The sequence below is a fragment of the Dipodomys ordii genome, unplaced genomic scaffold, assembly GCF_000151885.1.
Source record: "Dipodomys ordii isolate 6190 unplaced genomic scaffold, Dord_2.0 Scaffold21, whole genome shotgun sequence".
Classification (NCBI taxonomy): Eukaryota; Metazoa; Chordata; class Mammalia; order Rodentia; family Heteromyidae; genus Dipodomys; species Dipodomys ordii.
Genome location: NW_012267237.1, coordinates 15,813,278 through 15,831,563, shown reverse-complemented (window position 1 = coordinate 15,831,563; position 18,286 = coordinate 15,813,278). Strand labels below are relative to the sequence as shown.

Genomic DNA, 18,286 nt, shown 5'->3' with positions numbered 1-18,286 from the left:
TCTTCAGCTCAAGGCTAGCACTCTACCTCTTGAGCCACAATGCCACTTCCGGCTTTTTTTTTTTCTTTTTGCTTATGTGGTGCTGGGGAATTGAACCCAGGGCCTCATGCATGCAAGGCAAGCGCTCTACCACTGAGCCACCTTCCCAGCCCCTAGAAAATCTTTTACAAGAAGGAAGCATGTACTTAAGTAAGAAAGTTATGGAAAAACATAAAGGGACAAATGTCACTGGGTTGTATTAAAGAGAATGATAAACCAGGCACTGATGGCTCACACCTCTAATCCTAGCTACTCAGCAGGCTGAGATCTGAGGATTTGGGGTCAAAATCAGCCTGCTCAAGAAAGTCTGTGGGACTCTTATCTCCAATTAAGCACAAGAAAACAAGAAGCAGGCACTGTGGCTCAATTTGTAGAGCACTATTTTTGAGCTGAAGAGCACAGGGACAGTGCCCAATCCCAGAGTTCAAGCCCTAAGACAGACCAAAAATTAAAGAGAATGACAGACAGAAAGTAAATTATAAAGAGCTAGCTTCTGTACCTTCCATAGAATGGGTACATTTGAAAAGTTTTAAAGTGATAAGCAACTGCTGATAGAAGTAATGTTTTCAGTTAGTCATGTGTCTTGAATGTAGATTGAAACTAAGAAATTGTGTATTTGTCAAAGTAAATGATTGGCAGACTAGTTAGCAATCCTCTACCCAGCGGCAAGAAAATGATAAGAAATATACTCATTACCTTGCTCATGTAAGTGTAACCACTCTGTACAGTATGTTCACAATAAAAAAACTTATTAAAAATGCATTCATTATACAAATAATCATATACAAGTTTCCAAAGCACTGAGGAACTCGGTGGGCATATAGTGCTGACAAAATACAAAAATTCTGTTTTTCAGTTTTAGATTCTCTTGATACACACAAATTAATAAGTAGATAATAAAGTGCCTAGCAGTGGCAAGTGACAAGAAATGTCTGAGAGTGCTGTGATCACTTCATTTTCTTTAGGTTACTGGTGAGAGCTTCTAAAAGGTCACAGCTGAGCAAGCAGCTAAATGAAAGAGTCATCAGGACACCAAGAAAGAGGTAGTCCATGGGGAAAGAATACAAAGCAAAGACAGAGAGCGTCAGAAAACAGTAGTTAACACAAGAACTGAAAATGACCTTCGGCAGTGGGATGTTGGAGTTTGGTGAAGAAAAGCATACAAAAATACAGGCAGAGATCAAATCAAATGTGATAGGAAGTGATCTACTGGCTTTTTGGGTTGTTTTTTGAAGGCTACTGACACCAACCCTTATAATTGATAGAAAATTCATTGCATCAGCTTGCTTAAACTATTATAAAACACAATGCCATACAAGATCAGATGGTCTAGGAAGCTTCAAAAATTAAAAAGAAAACAATAATGGATGATTGGCAAAATTTCAGACAGTGAAAAATAAAGTTTAAATTTATCTATTGTTTTATTTTTAAATTACATTTATTATACTTTAAAACTTTCATCAAACCAACAAAATTAATAAAGCTTTCATCATCATCTGAGGTATTAAACCATTGTGCTAAAATTATTAGTGTATTATCATGCTCATGTAAATCAAAAGCAAACTAGCAGTAGGTAAATTTGGCAAGGCTTAACATGGTAGATAAATGATAAGCCAATAATACACTGAAATTAATGAAGACATTTAATTGGGTACAAATTGATATTTCATTACAACATATATATTATAAAGAGTCATGATGTTAAGCAAGTTTCTAGAATTAGATGACAGTAGTAGAATTTCTCAACAGTAAAATATTAACTGTATATTCTAATTACATCTTCAGGTTGAGGATGTAGTTTAGTTTTTGAGTGCTTATCTAGTATGCTCAAGATCCTAAGTTCAATACCTCATCCAACAAATACATAAAAATATAACAATATATACCCATTTGCCAGTATATACAGATTTGTTGTTTCCCTGCCTATAAAACCGATGTGCCGCCTAGAACAGCGGGCAGCTACATTATTCTGCTAAAGTGGAGGAGTTTACTTAAAAATACGCTGCTTGTGAGAGGAATGAAAGTTCTATAGACATTGGAAAACTGTCAAAGCTACAGTAATCTAGCAAGCAATGTCATATATTTCACAATTATAACATTATATAAAAGAGCCACATATCCAGCATGCATGAAAAATATAAATCTGTACTTTTGAAAGACGTTTGGAGCTTCAGCAAAGTTCAAACCACTCTGCCCAACTTGACAAAGTTTCATATGCAACAATAGGCCCTTATTTCAACTCCTCAACCATGGCTCTCTATGTTGAACTGGACACCTGGTAAACAGAGTTCTGTAGTGGGGATACTGCTGTAATCCAGGCAAAAGATGGTACCATCACTGTGGTTTATCTTTGGTTCCTAAACCTGCAAATCAAGACTGCAGCCTTCAAGCTGTTTCAACAGCACTGAATTTGTCCAATCCCAATTTGAAAATGCCAACAAAAAATAAAATACCAGAGGTGATACACTTGCATTTGTATAAAGCTGATAAGTTATTCCTACTAGCTTAGCCCATAAAACAACTATGTGTTTAAAAAATTACTTTCAAAATTAAGCTAATCTACCTGCCTATATAAGTTTCTTAGGTATTCCCCCTAAAGTGTCATCGATAGAGTGACTTAAACAATAGAAATGTGTTGTCCTACACATACCAGGGTCCAGGGGCCAATTTCTTCTGATGTGTTTCTCTTTTATAAAGCATGGTCCCTGAAATACTCAGCACACAGCAATGCCATTTTTTTCCCTTATTTGGTATACTGTATTGCAAGTATAAGAAGATAATCAAGGAAAACATTATGTGAGTAAAATGGTATGAGGGGAAAAAACATGAAATGAAATAGGAAATTCTGGAGAATGATATAGGGAATTTCATAGAACAATGTAGAAAATTCTCATGACAGAAACATTACAAGGCCTGATTTGATGCAAATCTTTCATGCAAGTAGATATACATATGCAATATCCTTGCTGGATAAGAGGTCTGGACTTTGTTATATGTGTTAAGCAGAATTGCTTACGGTTTATGTGCAAGAAGGTACTTCCAGAAGTGTGCTTCCAGTCAATTAATCTGTCAGAAATTTATAGTTTTATGACCACCTGCTAAATATAAATCTCATTAATGGTAGAAACTCTTCATACCAAATGCACTTCTAGGCACACCCAGGGCTTAGATAAATTCTTGTCTTGCTAAAGAATGAAGTCAAGTGTGTCAGGTTTAGTGTTTTCACTCTGACATTGTGAGGGTCATCATTATATTTCTCCTACAGACTATCTACTGGCTTTGTTTTCACAAACAGAAAAAAGGTTCCTACACATTAAGGCTCTTCTTTTGAGATATAGTAATGTTATTTCCTGCAACTATAAAGTAAGAGTGCTAAAAAACTAAGTATAATATATAGAGAAATATTCAGGAGAAATATCCACTGTGTATCTTTGGTTTGTTGTAATTGTATATCCACACAATGGCACATTCTCTACCTGCAAAGCATATCTATACTAATGATAAAAGATAGTGCTCATAATGCAAACCAGAATTCCTGATATCCTTACATTTTCTACTATGCAGAGTCCTCAATTTTGCATATTTCTCCCTCAGACTTTCAAATTATTCATAAAAGGCTGATTCAATATATAATCAACATGTAATATAAAGTTGAAGATTCACAGTATTCTCTTAGATGTATTGTAATTTGAATATTCTCTTGATCACTTGATTCATCTTGATTATTTCCTTCATACTTCACAGACACAATCCATCTCCGAGTGCTTGAGTCTTCCCCTGTTGGCACAGCTGTTGGAAGTGTGAAAGCCACGGATGCTGACATTGGAAAAAATGCTGAAGTAGAATACCGGATTATTGATGGTGATGGGACGGATATGTTTGACATTATAACTGAGAAGGAAACACAGGAAGGCATTATAACTGTAAAAAAGGTGCATAGCTGCTGAATAAATAAGCATCCGTGTGTTTCCAGAGTAGAGATTTCATTATAAATGGTTCACTCACACATTATTCATTGAAAGGAACATCACAACCATGTTCAAATGTAATTTATATTATGCACATGTAAAAAGGATAGGAAACCAGATGCAAGCATTTGATTCTATGATTGTGTTGATTGAAACATGAAACCTGAGATTAAAAAATAAGAAGGAAGTTAATATGTGTTTAATTATATTTTGTGGCATATTCATAGAAACCCACTAAGATAGCGTTGGTTTCTTGAAAACAATTGTTGATATCTAATAATGGCACTAGATCTTCACAGTTGGAGGAATAAAAAATAGCACACCAGCCGGGTGTATGAGGCAATAATTAGAGTTGCTAATGAAAGGAGACAGGATGGAACCTAATTTAATTGTTCACATTTTCCCTTCTGCTTCTATAAATTAAAATTTTCTGCTAGCATATGTTCAGTGATAAAATTTAAAGGTAATCAATTTTTATTGTAGAGTCAGTGCCATCGGTAGGAGAAAAAAAAGACACATTAAAATTAGATCCTAATGCAATGCCTAGCAAAACGTACTCACTGAGGCACTGGTTTAACAGTCCCACTCACCAGATGCTGGTGGCTCAGGCCTGTAATCCTAACTACTTAGGAAGCTGACATCTAAGCATGGTTGTACAAAGCCTACCCAGGCAGAAAAATATCTGGGACTTTTGTTGCCGGTTAACCAGCAAGAATCCAGAAATGAAGATGTGGTAGAGATCTAATCTTGAACAAAAGAAGCAAGTGAAATCATGAGAGTCTCCTGATTTCAAGCCCCAATACTCCTGTTTCTGTCTTTGTCTCTGTCTGTCTCTCTGTCTCTTTCTCTTTGTCTCAGTCTCTGTCTATCTCTGTCTCTGTTTCTCTCTGCCTCTGCTTCTCTCTTTCTCTTTCTCTCTCTCTCTCTCTCACACACACAGACACACACACACACTCATCAAACAGAATAGGATCACTGTCTGGAGTGTGGTGTCACAGTGTAAGGTATAAGGTATAGTGTTCTTAAAGGGCAAGTCACCAACAAAGGGCAAAGCAGCACTGTCATTAAAATGTAGTTGCACTACACATAGTATATTGTGTTCTCAGAATAAAAAAGAGATGATTGAGGAATCTGAAATAACAATGTTAATGAACATAACTTTTATACTGAATGGAGGGAGAGAGACTTGATCACAAACTAGTGACAATTAAATTTTATCAACGATGTTTTCTTTCCCAAATTCCCAAATCATTTTTCTCATTGCATGAGACTTTCTATTTTAAATGGTTTTTATAACTGTTGAAAATTTCATATTAGTCTTCAAAATTTCAAAAATGTGTATATTCAGATCAGTACATTGAATGGTACTATCATAACATATTATTAATATTGAAGACTGAAAGAAATGATTAGACTTTGGCTTAGGAAAATTTACTCATATGTAATACCTTAAGGTAAATGTACACAAACACAAATACATCACCTACCAGCCAATTTTTGTAAGTAGTCCACCTTACAAGTTATACTAGCATCCCAAATTTTTCCAAGAAAATCCCATAGCCCTTTATTTCTAAGATCTTCATAGTGAATACAAAAAATTACAATATACAATTCAGATTAACAAGCAAATTTATTTATTAAACATGAGTTGTAATAGGAATGGAGTGCATTATCCAATTCCTCTCAGTCTAATTAGATGACTTATGTCTTTATACAGCCGCTGGACTACGAAAGTCGTCGACTTTACACTCTGAAGATTGAAGCAGAAAACACCCATGTGGATCCACGTTTTTATTACCTTGGACCATTCAAGGACACTACAATTGTGAAAATCTCAATAGAAGATGTGGATGAACCTCCTGTTTTCAGTAGATCATCCTATTTGTTTGAGGTTCATGAAGATATCGACGTGGGCACAATCATTGGAACTGTAATGGCACGGGACCCAGACTCTACTTCCAGCCCCATTAGGTAAGATATTCACATGTACATAAATGTACATCTTAAATAGTACATAAATTAGGACATTTTGTTTGATTTTTTAATCCAGCAAAGGATATGAGTTTCTCCATAAGTTTTATATAAATTTGGTGACGCTAACGCTTAAGGTAAAATTTTTCTGAATCTTTTGATGCAGGAATGTATAAGACACATACAATACTTGTTCTTGCGTCCTTTGGGCTGAAACCTAGTTTGTGTCATCTACTTGCCTCCCTGAAGTGTTTGCTACTCTCACTAGTACAGTGCAAGGACACTCGGTCAGCTGTGCCTTTAAAGTACAATCAAATCTCTGTATCTGTGCCTGTAGGTTATTAAATATTTGAAGTTCAGAGAAATTTATACCACTGAAACAGGACACAATTCCAATGCAATAACCAACTTTCTTTATGATTTTCGATCTTCCATTTATGTTCTAACCATCACAGAAAGTTGATTTTTGTTTTAGTCTTTGTATTGTTTGGTTGTTGATTTATTTTTAGCTATTGCAAAAATTATCAGAATATTCCAGGAAGATAAAAATCACTCCAGCATTTTATTATATTTATATGATGATATAAAAATATACTATCATAGATACATAAAAACAAGAATTACTTAATGTTATCCTGTCTTTGATAAACCCTATATTAGGTATCAAAATGATATATAATACAATGCCTGCAATCAATGATTTTTTCAGTTTTTTAAGAAAATATAGATTTTACTTGATACAGGTATATAAAATTTTCTTATCTTAAAACACGCTATTTTAAAAAAAGATCTTTAGTGAAAAATTATACATTTTATAATGATGTATGTGGTTAAGAAATTAATGATATTTGGAATATCATAAGTGAGGCTATGCATCACTATACATTGATAACCTACTACTTTGTTCAGAAATTTCTCATTAAATCCCAGCTATTGATTTTGAACTTTTGCATAGGTACTTGTAGTGATTCTTCATCAGAACCCTAATTAACAAAGCAAAAAAGAAACTCATTTATTAATTTTACTATAGGAAGATGCATACTATTTTGTGACCAGATACATCTTGACAGAACAATAGGCAATGATTTAAATAACAAAGACAATTATTTGCAAGATGAGCTGGAAACTGCTTATATACATTGAAAAGGCTGAGTTGTGTGTCTTATATTCTGATGAAATAATCTGCCTTCTAGATCAGTGCTTTGCTGTTTCCTCTAGTTATTAGTAATGTATCTGTCTTTCCATTTTACTGTTTTCTCCTGTAAAACATCAGTACTACTCTCTTTGCCTTCTCTGTTCAGATTTTCCTTAGATCGCCACACTGACCTGGACAGGATTTTTAACATACATTCTGGAAATGGATCACTTTATACATCAAAACCACTTGACCGTGAGCTATCTCAGTGGCACAACCTGACTGTTATTGCCGCAGAAATCAGTAAGATGGATTATATCTATCTATGCATATATCTATTATAGAGTTATATGATTATATTTGTGCTTATTTTTTATGTATTTTTAACAGACTTTAAGTCTTACATAAGAGTAATTTACAGTCGTTTTCCATACAAATTATACTTTCTTCTTTATTTTTTTTTTGGTGGGGAGGTTGGTCGTGGGGCTTGAACTCTGGGCTTGGGCGTTGTCCCTGCGCTCTTCAGCTCAAGGTGAGCGCTCTACCGCTTGAGCCACAGCGCCACTTCCGGTTCTCTAGTAGCTTATTGGAGATAAGAGTCTCACGGACTTTCCTTGCCGGGGCTGGCTTTGAACTGTGATCCTCAGATCTCAGCCTCCTGAGTAGCTAGGATTACAGGCATGAGCCACCGGCACCAGGCTACAAATTATACTTTCTATTTAAAATTTTAAATGCTTCTCAAACATCTATGCGTTTAAAAAATATTTCCTTTATACCCCCAGTGATAGATTTATGTATTGTTAGCGCTGCTGTTTTGGGGGTTTTTATTCGGACTGAGAATTAAATTATCTTCTCCTGAATATTGACAGTTTTATTATCTTCATAGTATAGGAGGTACCAACCAAATAAAGGTTTTACATCCTCATTTTAAGAAGAATGTCAACATATCCTTAAAAATTATTTTAGCTCAAAATAATCCTTCTACCCATACAACATAGTTAAATATGGCTTTTTCTGCCACCCATCATTCTACATAAATCCACATTTGCTATCAACTAACAAAAACAGCTCACCTTGGGTTCTAAAGATGATTTTGTGTATCAAGTAGAATCTGCAAGAAATACTGGGTATAAAAATTACTAAATCTTGGCAATCATGTAAGTATAGCTCTTATGTTGTCTTTTAAAGATGAGGAAATCACAGTATAGGTAGGTAATACTAACATTTATTGTTGAATGCTAGATATCCTTTTCAGAGTTACAAACTTAGTTTTCATCTTTTTCATTTTATTAACATCATTTAAATAAGAAAAGACAAAGACTTTAGAAATGCGTAACTTCCCCAAAGTTAAAATGGCTGAAGTAGTACACTAGGACTTTAAGCTCATAATTCAATTTCCAAATCTACACATGATTTACATATTTTAACCAACTGTAGGGTGCTAGGAAGGTGGATTAGTGGGAGAGCGCTTGCCTTGCATGCATGAGGCCCTGTGTTCGATTCCTCAGCACCACATAAGCAAAAAGAAAAAAGCTGGAAGTGGCGCTGTGGCTCAAGTGGTAGAGCGCTAGCCTTGAGCTGAAGAGCTGAGGGACAGCGCCCAGGCCCAGAGTTCAGGTCCCACGACCGGACCCAGAAAAAAACAAAAACAAAAAAAAACCCAACTGTAAATGGCAGCCCAGGATAGAAATTCTGTTTTGATATTATTATTTGCGTTGTTTTTGTTGTTGTTGTTACTGCTGTTGTTATTGACAGTTTCTGGGGTTTTAATTCAGGCCCTCTTTTTGTTATAGTTGTTTATTATATTATCATCCTGATCCCTAAATCTACTTTAGTTGCAAAATATTTTGTCTGCACAGGATGGTATGCTTCATTTGTTGCATATACTGTCAAATTAACATGTGAAATAATGTTACTTTTTTAAGGATTGTAAAATGGAACCCTTTTTGGACTCCACAAAGAGACCTAGTCAAAAAGAAAAAAAAATGTTGATAAAACTAAAAACCATCTCTCCAAGGCACGTACAACAATTTAAAATTCTGTGATGGCAACAGCCAAGCCTTAAGTCAAGCTAGTTTTCCTTTAAGTATTAGTATCTGAGAATCAGGTGGAATAACAAACTCTTGCACATGCAAAATTCTTGAGTGTTTGATTCCATAATGAATATCTATGGAACGGAGCAACTCAGACTGGTTTTTGTTTTGTTTTGTTTATAAAGAAGCATTCATTAAGGATCGAGTTCTGTTGACAACTTAAACTCATAAATTCCATATTGGAAGTACTAAGCTAACTCACCTAATGCTGAAGATCATGGTATCTAAGTAACTACACAAGATTTAGACCAAGTAATAATCCTATGTGTCTCAGAGACATTAACAAATCTAGGCTGCTCATTGGCAATCTATTCAACATGTCAAGATAAAACAATTCATTTATCTTTCTCACTTCATTTATGTTCTTTTATATAGGTTAATCTGAACCTATCCAGTCTTCTCATATGGGGATATAAATAGCAGTGTCTTTTAAGTCTAACTGCTAATTTAACTTTTCTTTTTCCCTAAAAAGGAAAGCTGTTATTTATTTGTGTCTTGGTCCAAGAAGATTCAATCTGGACATTCCAGATTGTACATTCTGCTCAATTCAAGATTCTTATTCAAGCCCACTGAGCTGGGAATTGCATTTTCCATTTCAGATACTTTGAAAAATTTTAACTGCTAAAGCTAGTTGAAGTAATTATGATTCTGTAAAAAGCTAAGCCAATTACTTATTCTTAAGAACTAAACCTATTTTTTGCCCTTAAATAAAATCAGCCTTTGGAACAACTGCTGGAAATGCCTACCTGCCAAAGCAAGAGCAGTCAGGGTCCCATTATGCTGTTCTGGGATTAAATGCAATGTGGGGGGAGGGAAACGGCCTATACAGAGTTGCTTTAACCAGACTTTAAACACTGGCTTTATGGCTAATGTGTCACACACAGGAAGGCTTGAACAGGACAGAATGACTTGTAAATGTACTCCTTACCAATGTGTTTCCAAGCCCTGCCTCTAACAGTTTAATTCTGCGTGCTTCACTAATACATCACCTCATGTGGCAAGTAATGTCTCCTGCAGATAATTATTTAGCACGTTATACCATGCCATAATCTTCTTTTCCTTCTTTAAAATATATTTAACGGCCATGTGGAGGTGTTTAAAATAAAATCTAAAATTAAGGTCACAACTAGAGACTTAATAAGAAATTGGGGATTTTAGAAACTATTATTCTAAAACAACAACAACACAAACAGAGTTCCTTTAACTCAATCTTAGGGTGCACATCCATTGGAGTGCATGCAGGAACACCTTCATGAATAAAGAACTAAATATGCCCTAAATATGCACAAATGTCCATCCTTTGATGTTCTGGGCTTTCAAGAAAATGGTTGAAGCTTTTCTCTGTTTGGAGGTAGAGGAAACCCTGTGGATTCATAGCCAGGGTCTTACTTTAGGACATACATTGTAAGAGCCTTTATTACAGTCATATTATTGCTACAGTATGATTTCCGTGAAGGATCTGAGGGAGACTGGGGTGGCAAATATAAGCCAGCTGCTATTCAGTATGATTCTTCCACAGAATGCTTTATATTTTTATTGATGCATAAGCTGCCACATATGTCAAGAAGCATAAATAAATAAAGATTAGTGTAAGCACTGTGTTTAAATAGGTGTCTCCAAGTCTGCTGTTTTTACAAAGTGCCCCTATCCCTGTGGATATAGCTTTGGATTTGAAGTGCCTGCAGTTATTTGGAAAGAGTATCTTCAGTATTGGGTCAAAGAAAGTCCTGACAATGCAGTTTTTAACACAGGAAACTATTCTGCTCCTTTGGATTTCCGTAGCATAGTTAGAAAGTGAATGGCTTCCAACTAGATGTGTTCCTTATGTTAAGACTTCGTACCAGAAATAAATATCGTGAATATGTCCACGGACTACATCACTTCTCATTATTTTCCTACTTTTTTTTCCCATAGAAAGTAGTAACAAGGTAGTGATGACTCCAGATAGCCCTATGGATCTTAACAGCTGATCTGTAAATACGGAGGGTGGGAAGAGAATGACATTTTTCTTTCTCCTTCCTCACTCTCTGTCCTCACAGTGTACCCACATTCAGATCCATGTGCATTGACACTTTTTAATGTGTAAATAGTTTATATGGATAAAAATAGCCTTAGTTCTTGAGTAATAACAGGGGAAATGGTAGTGCTATTAAAGATGATGTTAATAGAGATCAACACCCTGAATTACTCATCATCAATGCTTACTTTGTAAGAACTTTTCATGCCTGAACTCTGCTAGTTTTCCATATAACTGAGGGGTTAGCAGTTTTACTTTGATGCATATTGAGTATACTGAGTCACTGGATTGTATTCTAGGGTAATGTACTCACCAAAACCACAATGAGTGAGTGACAGGCTTGTGGATCAAAGCAGCTCAGTTTCCCTCCAGGGCCTGAACTCTGAACCACCTGGGAAACTCACAGGTGGAGAACTTGCAGCTCTAGAGTGAAACACATGAAATTAGAGTTTGTCAATTAGCTTCGTGTCAGTTAACAAGACATGAGTAGATATAAAAGGATGTTGAAGAAAGAATGTATTTATTAGTCTCCTCTTCAAGACAGGAAGGGAAAGACAATATATTCTGCATGGATTTAGAATTCTGTTTGCCATATTTGGACTGTTGCAATCTTGTAAAATGTCTGCCAAGAAATCAGTTCTTACATATTATTTTTAAAAGTATTGGCTTCATTAATTTACTAAAAATTCAGTTGAATGGGGGGATAACGTACATCTTATTGAGAATTAAAGCTTTTACAATTGTATTTAAAATTGTGTAGGAGATAGTGCCCTAATTCCTTAATCCTTAATTTATTTTAAACAATTTAAAACATTGTAATTTTTTTTAGTCAGTCATGGGGCTTGAACTCTGGGCCTGGGTGCTGTTCCTCAGCTATTCAGTTCAAGGTGCATGCTCTACCACTTGAGCTACTTCGTTTTCTGAGTGGTTTATTGGATATAAGAGTCTCATGGCCTTTTGTGCCCGGGCTGGCTTTGAAAGGCGATCCTCAGATCTCAGCCTCCTAAGTAGCTAGATTACAGGCATGAACCACCAGTACCTGGCTAACATTGTAAAATTTAAATGAAAGAATGGTATAGAAGGAAAGTACAGACATACAAATTCAATTATTCTTTTTAAAAGATGTTGAGAAATAGCAGTAGTAATCATATGCCCAATAATAACTGTCTTCAGGACTTCTTAATCAGATGATACAATATATTTCTCTATTATATTTGCCCATTGTTTAGGAGAAGAAAGACATACTTATTTGTGAGCATTTCCTATCTCAAGATGCCCCTATATATTAAATGTAGTGAACAAAAAAATCTTTTCTTAATGTTTTTCCTTCCTCTTTTTCTAGATAATCCCAAAGAGACTACTCGCGTGGCTGTTTTTGTTAGGATTTTAGATGTTAATGACAACGCCCCACAATTTGCTGTGTTCTATGACACTTTTGTATGTGAAAATGCCAGACCTGGACAGGTAAGCATCCAGTACATTGAAAACATGGGGCTATTTTTGCTTTGTATCAAGTACTTTCGAATCTTGAGAAGAATGAATGTGAATGAATAAGGAAAGCCTCATGTATATGTCTAATGGTGTTTTAAAAATTGAAAAGATTTCAATACTATCATTTCAGTTTCAGGTTGCCTTTGTAAAGTTCGAATGCAAAGATAAAATTTTATTCCTGCTACAAAAGAGGTGGAGAAACAATTCTAAATTATAAAACTTTCAAAAATAAGAACAAAAACCAGCTCCTGATGCACCATTTTATATATATATATATATATATATATATATATATTATATATTGATAACTGCTAATATAATAGAAAGTAAGGGCTCATAGGAACCCAAGGACACATGCAGGATACCATTGACGTATTCAAATAATATATGAATATATGCAAATATCTTTTGAAATGGGACAGCAGAGTGTGCTCTTTATCGACTTCTACATGCCTTTCATCATTATAGCCACACATAAAGTGCCTAATGACTCAGTTCTAGTTCTTTAAAATATTCTTTCTACACTAGCTTTGTTTGTAATTATTTAAATCTTTCCCTCAGTGGGCTCATTTTGTTGTTTGAAAATCTCCAGCATGTATGGCTGAAGGAAATGTTCTTAATTGGTTTGAGTGCTATCTTCACAGAAGGAAGCTGCATGTTATAAATAATAATTGGGAATTGACTGGGTTTTATTAAAGAAGGAAAGCAATTGAGAAACTGAATTGTGCTTTGACATCATTTGATGCTTTTGTAAACATCAATGTCAGTGTTATATTTTATGCAAATTATATTATGCAATAGCTCAAATTCTTCCTTTTGAGCATTCTAATAAGATTTCAATAGCCTATTGTTTGAAATGGTAAAATTGCTGCAATTGAATTCCTTCTTTTCCACTTCAAAGTGTAATGGAAATACTTAATTTGGGATATGAAAATGACTTAGCTGCTTCTACCTTTCTTCTTAATGAAACCAAGTCTACTCTACAAAAATGATTCCAAATAGTCCTTTCACTAGTATCTCAGTGTGATATCAGTTAAAAGTCTTTCCTCTAAGAGATAAATTTACCACTTTGCTACTTCTGCATGCATTCCTCCCTCTATGATTATTCAGTTTTGATTTTCTTTTTAGAACATTCCAGTCATCAATATAAAATGTATTAAAATGTATTAAACCAATATTTAAAAAATACAAAATAGATCATTTTATGCCTTTCTTCCTTGTAACTAGCTCAGCAATGTCTTTAGACTCTCTGGACAAGGCAAACATTCAAAATAAGGGTGAAATTAATTTAAAAATAGCTTCTCTTGAACAAGTTGACAGGGAAATATTGGTTGCATGGTCATCTGTTTCCCATGTTAGTCATTTTTAATTAGACCAGTTTGTTAGATTTTGGTCTCACTGCCTAAAAAGAAAAAGTCTTACACAAGACTATTAGACAGAAATGATAAAATTTTAGGTTATGACATTTAAGCAGCCAAATATCAAGGTATTTATCTGATAAGCTTGTTCAAGGAGTCCTTCCTGAAGTTTACCTGACAGTTTTGTCTCCTCTTCTAAGTGTTTTAATTCTTAATAGAGCTCCTCATCCAAGCAGTACTCTTGCAAATTATGTGCTCCTTAAATATTACTTAGAACAATAACAAAAAGTGTGGAACAATTCTACTCTTTTAGTGCGTAGAGAAATGGAAAAGAAAGAAATAAAACAAATTACTACTGTCTCCTCCATATTCCTTGGTCTTCCTCTCACTCATTTTAAGGATAGAAGTTTTTTATTCTCTTAGAAAAGATGTCGAGTTCCACCAGTGTAATATTAAATTCCTTTTTTGTGCAGAGCACAGACTACTTTACTTCTCATCTTTTTCATCTTAGAGAGACAGGAGACCCCATTTGCTTTTCTTAGGCTCATACTTGTGGCTGATAAGAAAATATTTTAACGTATTTTTCATGACTAGGGTAATATAATAGAATTTGAATCTCAAAGAACACTTCTCAAAGGAGATATGAACTAGTAGCCTATAGGGAAACATTTCCAAACCCTTATGGATCAAAAAATACCCCTGCATATATTCCATAGGACACTGTTCAGTTATTTTTGGCACAGTCAGAAAAGGTGTTGGTTTTTACAAGAAGGGACATTTTTTTAATGTTCTTAAAGATCTTTAAGTTCTACAGAGTTGCCATTTAATCAAGCAGTGTATGAATACAATGCACCTTGATCGATGTCACTCTCTTCAACGTGCTCACCCCTCTTTGACCCACTCTTCCATTTACTTCCCTAATTTTGTGATATATATAAATAATTCTTTACTGCATTCTTCCCTACTTTTCCCCTCTGTCTTCCTATCCTTCTTTCCTTGAGCTCATCCCCCTTCTACAAGTACCCATTTCCAGGAGCTTGTTTTGTTGAGCTTTGACCTCGCATTTCTAAAAAAGAAATTGTACTACTTTAGCTTTCCATAGAGCCTATTATGTTTCAGTTAATTAATTTGTAACAACTTGCATACCACCTAAAGTGTTTTTTTAAATGTTGTCAAGGAGATAGGTAGTAATTACATTCTTGTCTAACTTGTTAGCCTTTCCCCCATTTTTTTTGTATTTTTTTATTGTGAAAATACTGTACAGAGGGGTTACAATTACATGGGCAAGATAATGAGTACATTTCTTATCAAGCATTGTTGCTTCCTCCTTTCTTCCCCCTTCCCATCCCTTCTCATACCCCTCCCACCCCACCTCACCCAATCTTTCCCCTCCCCACCAAAGTTGTAAACTTCATTTTTCAACATAAGGACTTGTACATCTCATTGTTGCAATGGGTCCAACTGTATCCCTATTGTGGTGGGGAAGGGAAAGTGTTTGCTTTTTAATATAGATTTATAGGCACATATTATCTACCACAAATGAGAGAAAATATGCAACCTCTGTTTCTCTTGAGTTTAGCTTACTTTACTTAATATATTTTTCTAATGTTTCCATTTCCCAATGAATGGTACAATATTATTATTTCTAATGGATTAGTAAAATTCCATTATATATATATATATATATTTATATCATATTTTTGACCCATTCATCCATTGAGAGGCATAGATCTTAAGTCTATATCTTGGCTATGGTGAATAGTGGTTTTACTTCAATCATGTTTGTGTTCTAATGCATAAATAATCCAAAATAGAATTTCTGTATCCTAAAGTAGTGCTATATTAATTTTATTTTTTGAAGAACCTCCATAATGGTTTTTGGAGTTGTTGAACAGGCTTACATTCCCGCCAACAGTATAGTAGTTTCCTTTTGGCCAAATTTAGGCAGTCTTTGATACTGTTTGTTTGGTTTTGTGTGTTTTGAAAATGAACCTTCCAACTAGAAACAGAAACTAATCTTCCCACAGGAAAGATAAAAAGTTATTAACCATAGTGTTTACTCCTTTTCTAATTTTAAATGTAAAAATAAAAATGCACTCATTATTTCATATTGTTTAATATTATTATCACTAAAATACTCCTTGAGAAAACAAGCTAATTATAATTTTAGTTTACCTAAGAACATAAAATATAGAAAATTTTTATTCCTTTTTCAAATGCTCAAATGGAATATTTGATACTTTCCTTTGTTTCTTAATTATTTTACTTGAACTGCATTAAAAGGAATTGCTTCCAATAGAAATACAACAGTGAGCGTGCATACAGAGAGCCATGGGATATACCATTGTCTGTTTCTTGTTGTCTTCACCTCAACTCCATTGCAACTTTTTATGGCACATTTACCAAAACATGGCTGCTGTGATTTTTAATATATGATTAGAAAAAAAGGAAATAATAGGGATGAAGAATGAGAAAGATATTTAAAGGTAGTCATTTAAAAATGAATTACCAGGCTGGGTAGAGTGCTCAGTGTTAGAGTGCTTGCCTTGCATTCATAAGGTCCTGGGTTCTATTCCTCAGCACCACATAAGCAGAAAAAGCTGGAAGTAGAGCACTAACCTTGAGCTGAAGAGCTCAGGGACAACCCCCGGGCCCAGAGTTCAGGCCCCATGACCAGGAAAAACAAGTATAGATTATAACTCCTGCGATATGCATGGAACTTTGGGGATTATATAACTTTCTCTCTTCTGCAGCTCATCCAGACAATAAGTGCAGTAGACAAAGATGATCCCCTTGGCGGACAGAAATTTTTCTTCAGTTTAGCTGCTGTCAATCCAAACTTCACAGTACAGGATAACGAAGGTAAGCTTTAGAATTTACTCATTTGAATTAACAGGACCTTAACTGTAAATTCCCCCCAAAGTGACCAGTACAATGAACATATCAAGTTGCTGATGTGACTGAAAAAACTCGTTTTGACCACAGTTTTGGTTATGTATTTAGTGATAATTTCACAATAATAAGGTGTCTTTTGACAAGTCTTTAGGAAAAGATTGTACTATGAAATGAATAGAAGTAATAAGTTTATTAACAAGAAAAGCTAAGGTGTGTTGATATATAAATGACTCAATATGTTTTAAAGGCAACAGATTCACTAAAGCCATGTGTGCATGAAATAATTCAAAGACAATCCGAAGTAGTCAAATTCATTTTTAAAATTAAACTACAGCCTTTATTCATATCTCACTAGTTTTTATGTGCATTCTGTTTATTTCCTTTGGTGCTTAGTTCTGTGAAACATTATCACATGTGTGGATTTTTTTTATTGTGAAAATACTGCACAGAGGGGTTACAATTACATGGGCAAGATAATGAGTACATTTCTTATCAAGCATTGTAGCCTCCTCCATTGTTTCCTCTTCCCATCCCCCCCTCCCCCCTGCCCCTCCTCCCCCTCCCCACCACAGTTTTAAGTTTGTTTTCGACATAACGACTTGTACGTCTCATTGTTGCAATGGGTCCACCTGTATTCTTATTTAAAGGATTTTTTTTCTCCCTTCCCCTCCACAAATTATAATAACATCAAATACAGTGAAAGCAGGGGTTATACCGTGGGGGAGGGACATACAAAGCAACAAAGAAATAACCTTATAAATGTGTTAGAAACAATCGCATGAAAGAAAAAAAAAGCATTTGAATACATATCTTAGGGTTCATTTCCTTAACATCAACTTATCTGACCTTTTCTGCTTGATTCAGACATCTACTAGTTATTGCAAATAAGGGAAACCATGGGACCTATGTTTCTTTGGGCCTGGTTTCTTCACTTAATATAATTTTGTCCAGGTCTTTCCATTTCCTAACAAATGGGGCAATGTCATTCTTTCTGATGGAGGCATAAAATTCCATTGTGTATATATACTACATTTTCTTGACCCATTCATCTACTGAGGGGTATCTGGGTTGGTTCCAGATCTTAGCTGTAATAAATAATGCTGCAATAAACATAGTCATGCTGGTAGCTTTAGTGGAATCTTGTTTGTGAACATTTGGGTAAATGCCCTAAAGTGGGATTTCTGGGTCATAGGTGAGCTCTATGTGGAATCTTTTGAGGAATCTCCATACTGCTTTCCAAAGTGGTTGAACAAGTTTACACTCCCACCAACAATGCAGTAAGGTTCCCTTATGTCCACATCCCCTCCAGCATCTGTTGT

At 34.9% G+C, this 18,286-nt stretch overlaps 1 protein-coding gene across 1 annotated transcript in view; it reads left to right on the top strand.

Moving 5' to 3' along the window:
- The window catches only part of Cdh10 (cadherin 10, type 2 (T2-cadherin)), an 85,682-nt gene that overhangs the window by 54,173 nt on the left and 13,223 nt on the right, over positions 1–18,286 (top strand). The window contains exons 5-9 of the mRNA XM_013013855.1: positions 3,784–3,971; positions 5,725–5,978; positions 7,280–7,416; positions 12,566–12,687; positions 16,826–16,934. Of these exons, the coding sequence (XP_012869309.1) occupies positions 3,784–3,971; positions 5,725–5,978; positions 7,280–7,416; positions 12,566–12,687; positions 16,826–16,934 (810 nt within the window). The remainder of the gene's footprint in view (positions 1–3,783; positions 3,972–5,724; positions 5,979–7,279; positions 7,417–12,565; positions 12,688–16,825; positions 16,935–18,286) is intronic.